At 37.9% G+C, this 10,185-nt stretch overlaps 1 protein-coding gene across 1 annotated transcript in view; it reads left to right on the top strand.

Annotated features, from left to right (window-relative positions):
- The window catches only part of ARX (aristaless related homeobox), an 18,142-nt gene extending 10,882 nt beyond the window's left edge, over window positions 1–7,260 (top strand). Inside the window, exons 4-5 of the mRNA XM_077480772.1 lie at window positions 1,270–1,598; window positions 6,089–7,260. Of these exons, the coding sequence (XP_077336898.1) occupies window positions 1,270–1,598; window positions 6,089–6,329 (570 nt within the window). The 3' untranslated portion in view covers window positions 6,330–7,260. The remainder of the gene's footprint in view (window positions 1–1,269; window positions 1,599–6,088) is intronic.
- Window positions 7,261–10,185: the final 2,925 nt, after the last annotated feature.

The following is a 10,185-nucleotide window of genomic DNA, read 5'->3' as shown; positions in this document are numbered from 1 at the left end:
ATATATATATATATATATATATATATATATATATATATATATATATATATATATATATAAATTTATTTATATGTATTTATTTTATTATGTATTTATTTGGGTCCGCCATGGTATATGGAGGCCACACACTGATTTCCTCTTTTTTAATCGTTGGCTATGACCCATTTTCCAGCCTCTTTCCGCACCAGAGTTTTGCTGACAGGCTACTAAACGACTATAATTTGATGGTACGAAAATACACATGGATTCATTTTTTTTTTTATTGTACTAATCATATTACTGAACCGTTTTAAATGATCGCACATAATTGTACCATCCGTTATTAACTTGCGAGGCGGCAGCTGCAAAGCAGCGCTGAATCAGTCCTCTAGCAAAGCCTATAGAGATGGGGACACCAGTGATTCATTATTATAGGATCCCCCCACCTTTCCCTCATTCCCTCATCAGTATTAAATAGCCATCCAGGGATAATATTCTATCATATAAGCTGCTGATATATCACACCTTGTGTTTGGGCAATCATCTGCAGCACAATGCTGCTCTTACTAATCAACTGAGACTTGATGCTATCTAATCATCCTATATTATGATGGCTGCATCTCTGCACATATATAGTCTAATCTTTCACCTATATCAGAGATGTAAATATACTAGATTATTTAATGAGATAGTGAATACAGTATATTGGTTTGATTGGTATGGGAGTGGGATATATATATATATATATATATATATATATATATATATATATATAATTTTTTGTTTGCGTATATATATATATATATATATATATATATATATATATATATATATATATATATATATATATCCCACTCCCATACCAATTAAACCAATATACTGTATTCACTATCTCATTAAATTGAATTGTTGCTTACTATATTTAAAGCAGCATTTCAATTAATTTTTATGTAATCTCTGTGTTTTTTTTGGTTTTGTTTTGTTTTGTTGCACAAGTCAGACTAGACTAGAGCCCAGGACTTGAGCCAGTTACTTGGTGCAGCCTGCAGTAGCTCATAAAAACCAATCAGAAGTCACCTCTTATTTCTCAGACTACCCAAAGCTGAAGAAAGGTGAAGTGTTATTAGCTGCTACACTTTTCATATCTGAAGCTTATCAGAGATAGGTAGTTGATAGAAGATTGATAGATGGATAGATGATTGACAGATGATAGATTTTTCGGTACTGATCTATGTAGGTGGGGGATGTCACTAGTACACAGTGTGATATGTTGCTCCCTTCTGATTTCAGGTCTGGTTCCAGAATCGAAGAGCAAAGTGGAGGAAGAGAGAGAAGGCCGGGGCCCAGACTCATGCTCCTGGCTTGCCTTTCCCTGGCCCATTATCAGCCAGTCACCCTCTGAGTCCATACCTTGATGCCAGTCCCTTTCCTCCCCACCATCCTGCCTTGGACTCTGCCTGGACTGCGGCTGCTGCTGCAGCTGCCGCTGCCTTCCCCAGTCTACCTCCTCCCCACGGTTCCGCCTCACTGTCTCCTAGTGGGGGCCCTCTGGGACTCAGCACCTTCCTGGGGGCAGCTGTGTTCCGGCACCCAGCCTTCATCAGCCCTGCGTTTGGCAGGTAATCATCCCCATTTCTACCTTCTCATCCTACTGCATGCAAAATAAGAGAGTGGGAATGACGTCACACTCCACCTTGCATCATAAGAGCATGGAGATGATTTTACGCCCCTGCTGTGGGTTTCAGCCTCTCAACTGTTGTGTAGTGTACTGAATGCATATTTAACTGGGTATACATTTATATACTTGTAATGCAATATATCCAATACATTATAAAATGTATTTCCATCTACTAAGAGGCTGATTTATGAAAGCCACAGTTACTAATTGTCACCCCTCAGGTTAAGGGGAACTGGGGTCAGCTGGAGATTACAGCAAAGTTGCCTATAGCAGTGTAATCTGAACTGCTGCAAATTTTGCTGTGGTTTCCTGAGCTCCAAATCCCATGATGGGACCACAAAACATTTAATTTCAGCAACATTTAATCATTTAATAAATTCAACCAAAATACACGCAGTAGGCAGACTTGAGCTATTCCCATATTTAGCTATTTTCTGACCCTCTCGTCGTCCTCTCAGGTTTGTAAAAGCTGACCCTGCCTTGTAAGATTGTATTGTGTATGACAGTAATGTAAAACGATATGGGAGCTGATGAATGGGTTCCTTGCATGAGACCACACTTGTCATTTTTTAGATGAGCGTAAATAAGCTTTTCTTAAACATTTTACTACAGGGGAACCCTGGAAATAATTTTTAGGTCTCAGGGAACCCCTGTTGAAAAGGTGCACTAGCTTGATCATCAAGTTGTAGATAGAAAACAATAAAAAAATATGTTTTTGTTCTACATGAAACACATATTTTCAGAAAAGAAACACAGATGTTAATAGAAAAATGCCTCCTTACATTGGTGGTCAATGGAACAATGTTCTACACTGGTGGGCAGTAGAAGGAAAATTTCCTACATTGGTGGAAAGTAGAAGAGCCCCTTACATTGGTGAAGCGTAGAAGCAGAGTCCCTTATATTTGTGGACAGTGAAGAGTTTTCACCCTTGCATCGATAGTCAGTGTAGAATTAAATCTTTAAGTTGGCCACACATGAGTAAAATTTAGTTTAAACATTTTCAGTGGAGATTTTTGACACTCACTTTGGTGGTCAGTGTAGTATTACTCATGGTCAGTGTAGACATAAACCCCGAAGTTGGCCATACAAGAGTAGAACTGAGGTAACATTTTGGTTTTTGGAGCATTTGTTCAATTTTCCAATGGTTAGTGGGGTCAAGTCAACATTTGTTTTTGGCTGCAGTAAGAGAATTTGAAGGAGTAGAATGGAAACGTATTTCTCCTTTGATTTTCTGAGAAAAATCATACATTGTATTGAGATCCATTTAATATGTCTGGAATTTTAAATAGCGGGTCTGGACGAAATTGTAAAGGCTTTTGAACAAATTTACTTCATTCAATGATGACAAGAAAGAATGTTCAAATGCATAATATTTCTATGAACATTTGAACAAAAATCTAACCATGTATTACAAGCTTTACATTTGATGTCAGTGGAATATGCTGCCACCAGCATTGGAGGTTGGTGTAGACAGATCAATGTTCAACCTCTGGAGGAACCCTATGGTTCTATGAAACCCCAGTTGAGAAATGTTGGCGTAAATAGTCTTAAAAAAGGCTAAAATCTACTTTTAACTGGGGCTTGGTGGTTAATATTTACCACAATTTTGTACAAAGCTCTGGCGAGTAACTGGGGCAACAATTCTCCATTTTCCATAAATAGGTCCCAATGCATAGCAGTGAAAGTTAGTTTACACCTATGTGCTTTCTTTTGTATTTTAATGCTTAGGAAAGCCCGGGAATGGAGCATTTACTCCTAAGAATTGTGTGTGAAATGCTGTGTTCTGCAGTGTCCTCCTAGCTACATACATACATACAGCAGCCTGGGTGCATTTTACACAGAGTGCAGTAATGGTCCTCCTCCCAGGACACCTTATTACATTAAAAACGCACTATAAAATGTGTTTTCTGAACCATAGGTTTTCCTGCACAAATTTAAATAAAGCCTTAGACAAATGTAATGGTTGCTGTTTCATTGCAAGTGCCAGCACTTTAGGAACTGGCATGAAGCTACCATTGGACTCATTTCACTCTACACTAGCTACTGTTTCAGAAAGAAACCCTTCAGATGTAGCTATTCTATTAACTTGACCAAAGACTAAAGGTGATGAGAAAAGAGCGGTAACCTATAGCAACTGACCGCATTTAAGTACCCTATATTCAAATCATAGTAGTGCATCACAATCGCATATTGATTTGATTGTATATTGAAATCCTATATATAGATCAATCAATAGATTAATTTGTTATTTGTTTGGTTCCTAATACTCGCTGCACTTTATCATTGTTACTTATTGTAAAACACACATTTCGTATAAACCCTGGCAAAAGTGTTATTTTTCTTCTGGCAGGCATATGCCTAATTTCCCACGTGAAATATTATTAATGATAACAAAGTAAAATATGTACTTCAGCCAAAACTTTAGATGAAAGTCTCGTGATGTATGTCCCAATTAGTGTGTTTTGAACAGACATTTTTTTACTGGAATTATTTCAAAAGTGAGCTGAAGAAAGATTATAACACAAGCATGGATGTTCAAATAATCACAAGCTAATTAGCCACTAAGCAGACACTTCACATCTGGAAAGCTCTGTTAGTTGTGTTTTATAGAGGGCTGGATTATCATTATATACACATTTTACTTGCTGAATGAGTATATGAGCATCACAGTGTGTGGATGTTCTCCAGTGTCTGATCTTGTCAGGGCTCAGCAATGACATACACTAGAATCTCTCAGTAGCTAGGCCAAGAGTCCTCAAATATCACAGCAAGGCAGCTAATGATCACAGCCACATCATATGGAGAGCCTATAAATTTTGTGTCTTCTGGGTCTGTCACCTGTGTTTTAGTGACTTCTGTAGGGAGAGCAGTAAAACATCCCTAGTAAAGTATAATGGCACTTCTGTCATTCAGCGTAGGATGTTAAGTCGCTGATGGATATTTGACATTCGGCTTTTAGGAAAATGTACACAGCTATTAGTTCCTGCTAGAGGAAGGCCAGGAGTCCTGAGTTACCGGTATCTATGTGTACTGTCAAATGGGAGCACAGCTGCTGTTCATTTCCACTGCAGGGTCACCACTGCACATACTACATTACAAAGGATTATTCTAAGCGGTTAACTCAAATTTTTCCTGCTCAAGATTTAAACATCAGTGTATGATTTAATTTTTTTTTTTAAATCAAACAATTAGATGTAATGAAAATGCAATTTTTGCAACTTCTGTAGGATGAAAAAAAAAAGCAAAATACAGTGATAGAGATAATTCCTTAGCTACGGTATAAAGGCCAATGCCTTGCTTAAGCTAGAACCTATAGTACTTCATAAATTCCTAAGCTTTATAACTACAGGGAAACCATGATGATGGGGGGGGTTGTAACACTAATATATTACATTTGTAAAATATAATGTGTGTGTATGTATGTATATATATATATATATATATATATATATATATATATATATATATATATATATATACATATACATATATCATACTGGTGTCGTTTTCAAAGGATACACAATCAATCTGTACACTTGCGTTCATGCTTTAATGGATAAGTCAAGTGATCACTAATATGGAGTAAATAAATCGCCCTTTAGTAAATCAGTTAATCGCTTTTTTATCTATTTATTTTGTTTCACTGTTTATTTTGCTTTAATACAGTCTGTTGAAATGCAAATGAAAACCTAGTAGTTTGCACAATGCAAGAAATGGTTGTTCAAGTACATTCTAATTAGGAACTCTAGGTATAAAATAAAACAAGATATGCTTAAATGAGTTGAATTGTTACTATTTCACCTTGCTTGTCCTTTAATTTATATATTAAATCAGTTTCAGAATATATATACATATATACATATATATATATATATATATATATATATATATATATATAATTTATTTTTTATTTTATTTTTTATTCTTCTAAACCTGATTAGATCTTTGACTTGAACACAGGCCAGAGAATAGGATAGGCTTTCTGCCTATGGTACACTTCAGAAGATACTTCTGGTGAGGTCAAGAGGTCCTTATGTTGCATTCATCATAGTAGTCTAGAAAGGTGCAAATATTAAAACAGATATAACATGGATATTGATAAGTATTTCTACTTATTTAAAACACTAGGTTTTCATATAAAATTAGGGTGTGCAATTAAGGCCCAGGTTAAGGGGTTCTTGAGATTAGTTGACCCACATCAGGGAGGTATGGTGGCTTTGAAAAAGATATACTTAGCTTGGGAACATTGGGTAAAAGCTACCATTTAGTAAATCAGGGACACATTTTAACTATGCTTGCCCATGTTGTGGAAGGAGATATATGTTTTGGTGTTTTAGCATACATTGATGCTGAAGCATATGAATGTCTGAGTGTCAAATTTTGTTATATGTTATGTAGCTCTGGTTACAAATGTCCAATTTTATTTTGCAGGCTGTTCTCCACGATGGCCCCTTTAACTAGTGCTTCCACTGCAGCAGCCCTGCTCAGGCAACCCAGTCCCGCTGTGGAGAGTGTAGTGCAGTCCAGCGGCTTGTCAGACCCTGCCACCGCTGCAGCAGACAGAAGGGCATCTAGCATAGCAGCCCTCAGGCTAAAAGCTAAAGAGCATGCAGCACAACTTACACAGCTGAATATCCTCCCTGGAAACAACACGGGGAAAGAGGTCTGCTAAGCCAAGGGCACCTCTGCTGCAAACCCACCAAGACCAAATGGAAGCTAATGTGGACCAGTGACTATAGAGCATCCTTGTCTATCCAGACATGCCATGCGTACCACTACAGTAATAATGAGTGTTAAAATATTATGCAGCTCCTGAGCAGTAAACCTTGGTATGTCCTCCACTGCCACCCCTCTCCCTGCTCATTTCACCATGACGTCCTAGTATGCGCAAATCGATGTATTAAAACCAATGTTTATTTTTTCTCCATTTTTTTTTTCAAAAATGCATTTTTCCTGTTTCTAGGTTAAGAAATTCCCGAAATGATCCCTTTTACGCACATGTTCCAGTGTTAAACCCCCATGCTGTTAACCCGTTCCCTGCCCGAACCGCCGGCAGGCCGAAATTTTTACTTATGCAGGACTTTTTGCTACAAAGATTTGATGCATACATACATATAGTTCAGTTAGTCAGTGCACTTATAAGAGCTGTATATCTCTATACTGTATTATTTTGTTTATCATACACCAACCAAGGTTTTTTTATACCAAACCAAAGGGAAATGAACTGTCAGATTTATGGACTGTTTAAGTCACTAAACTGTGATTACTGATTCTGTATATAACATTGTTATAAAAAAAATAATAAGGAAAAGAGCTTTGTATATTTGAAATGTTATAAAAAAAATTGCACTCAGTGTAGTGTTGTAAAAGTTTGTCAAACTGTAGAATTCTCTGTGTTGTAGATACCACAAGGTTCCTAGCAAAAATATTTATGTACAAACTCTTTATTTAACTTATTAACTGTAGAGGTTTCTCAGAACTTCAGAATGATGCTACCGTACCTGTGTAATGTTGTTTCATTGTCATCGCCTTCCCATGCTCTAAGTTGGGAAAGTGAACCACTCAGAATAAAAAAAAAAAAAAAAATCAACTGTTTAACAAAATATTGTGAAGTCTGTGACATCTATTTTCTTGTACAATGATCATGAGTTTCATTTACTTTTTTTTTTATATAGTATTGGTATTTTTTTTCACAGCCTGCCAGCCATGTCTGTCCCTGCCCCTGAAGAACCTAATGGTTTTAGTTTCTATGTTATACCCGCACACACAGAGTAACAACAGTTTGGGTGGAAGCCAAAAAAAAATACGGATCTGTATGCGTTTTCTACTGACAAGTATCCTTCAATAAAGCGCTGTCAGGATTTGGTGATTTGGCTCCCACAGAACGAAACATATTTACTAAGATAGTTGGCTTAGTGTGCTTTAAGGGTAAGGGTGAAGTTTGGGGGGTTTAATTAAAGCAGAACGTTGGCCTGAATTCAAAAACTTGTAAGCAGGAAGGATTTTATTGCAGAAGTAGTGGCATACTTATGACATTCGCTCTGGGTGCCACTTGAAGGGGGCACCATGCAGGGGCAGCACCATGGGGGGTCTTGGAAGTGCATTGACACCCTAAAAAAATATTGATAGCACCTCGATCTGGTTGGAAGATCAAAACATCCTAGTTTTATTATGAAAGCCCAACTTTCCTGGAGTCCTTTGTTTAATGGCACAGCACAGCATCTTGTGTTCCTATGGTGCTTGCAGGCCAGCTTGCCCACACCATGGAAATGCATGATGTTGATCCTGGTGTGAGGGGGCTCAGAAGTTCTGGTGTGGGTGGAAGGTTCTGGGAACACTGATGTGAGGGGGCTTTGAATACACTATATGAAGGGGAGCTCCTAATTTGAGGAGGAGATGTTGATGCAAAGGGGGGCTCCTATGCGAAAGGAGGATTCTGATGTAAAGGGGGCTCATAAAGTGAGCTGCCCCAGCATTCAGAACATGGCAGAAGTCTGCCTGCGTCCAAATCTACTCCACCTTCCGCCCTTTGCCATGCTGTTTCTTCTGTATAATTATAATTAATATATAATTAATTATAAGATAGGACACTGATGTGAGGGGGATCTGAAGACTCTGGTGTAAGGGTGCTCCGAGTACACTCTTGTGAGGGGGCTCTGAGAACACTAACGTGGGAGGATCTAATGTAAAGGGGGCCTGTTGATTTGATGTACCTCTTGATATAAAAGGGGAACTCTGATGTAAAGGGTGGCTCCTGATGTGAAGGGGTGCTTTGATGTGAAAGGAGCTTCTAATATGAAAGAGGGGCTCTGATTTGAGTGGGGCCTAATGTGAAAGGGGGATTCTGATGGAAAAGTTTGCTGACTCACAGTGACAGCAGATAGAAGGATGGGAGATGCTGCAATGCTCGCAGCAATGTAGTGTGAGTGTTGCTAAGGCCCCTAGCTGAAACATGTTGCAACTGCACTGTCATACAGTGCACAGGCGGATTAGACTGTACTTACAGCTTGCTGGGTTAGTAAACCAATTGCTCCCTGTTATGGGTATATTGTTCAATAAAAGTTTAACAAGTTTGCCCTGCATTTTTGAGTTAATAATATAGTATGTAACATGTCAGGTGTTTGGACAGGTGTGCAATTTCAGTGCTTGCCATGGTTTTTTTTCAGTACATATGCCTCTGTGCAGAAAAATATACTAGGTCTCGACTGCAATAATCCAAACACAAGAACAAATGGGGTCAGTGGAATTTTCACTGGGCACACTGGCTCGGGTTCGGCAGAACTTCGCAAAACCGGAACCACCCTCAGGTGCAGGGAAAGGACCCAGAGTTGAGAATCCATGCACATTTAATCCAATGAGAGAGCCACAAATCCAAACAAATTTAATGATAAAATTGATTCATAGCCAAATAAATACAATGCGTTTCAGGAACCAAACATACTTCCCCTTCATCGGGGCTTATGAAATTTGACTCAGGTGAGCAGATACCAAATAAATCTGTACTGTGATTTATTGTTTTAGAAAGTTTCAAGAGGGCAAGTTACGCCAGTGTTAGTAAATGCAGCAATTTTTTACGCACTTCACTATTTAACAAAATGTTATGAAGCTTATGACATTTATTTTATTCTACTGTACAATGATTATGTACAGTATTTGATTTTCAACAACCTATTAGTCATGTCAGTCCATGTTCCTGATATGTGAAAAAAAGCATGTTTAATTTTATATTTAACAGACCAAAAGGGAGTATTTAGAGAATTGAATTGGTAGAGTTTACTTACAGTTTAATTGTTAAGGGTTCAGGTAATAGATGATTTGGTGTTAAGGGTTGCCTTGGTAAACAGAAATGATTGGGAACCTATGGCACTTGGGGGAGCTTTGGACTACCTAGTGATTTATAGAACTGAAAACTACCAGCACTCAGCTCTCTGCAGCAAGAACTAACGTATGAACATTATGTATATTTTGAGCTATGTGATAATACTGGACCAACACAATATTCACGCAGATAGGGATCTGCATGCATTCCAAATTTGGATCCTTGGGCCATAATGCAAGTGTGCTAATCTATGCTGCCCTATAGTCATGTTACAATACAATGAAAAAAGTATGCAGTGGATATTAGATATTTAGAACTGTAGTTACAGCATACCGTATTACTTCTATGCAACATGAGAATGGGGCAGTATTGCCTATCTTACAGTGTTTTTAATGACTGAATACACCACCATTATAACTTTTTAAGATACTTCAGGAACTCAAAACATTCTTGTGCCCTGTACACACGGTCAGACATTCCGATGATAAAATCAGTCGGATTTTTCAGACGGATTTTGGCCCAAACTTGTCTTGCATACAAACAATCGCACAAAGTTGTCGGAAAATTTGATCATTCAGAATGATGTACACAAAGTATGTCGGGACTATAAACGGGCCAGTAGTCAATAGCTTTCGTCTCGTAATTTATTCTGAGCATATGTGGCACTTTGTCTACACACGATCGGAATTTATGCAATCTGATTTTGTTG

The sequence above is a fragment of the Lithobates pipiens genome, unplaced genomic scaffold, assembly GCF_037356315.1.
Source record: "Lithobates pipiens isolate NorthernLeopardFrog02 unplaced genomic scaffold, aLitPip1_a1.2 Scaffold_16, whole genome shotgun sequence".
NCBI classification, from domain to species: domain Eukaryota; kingdom Metazoa; phylum Chordata; class Amphibia; order Anura; family Ranidae; genus Lithobates; species Lithobates pipiens.
Note: the sequence above shows the minus strand (reverse complement) of the source record. Positions and strands in the feature narration are given on the sequence as shown.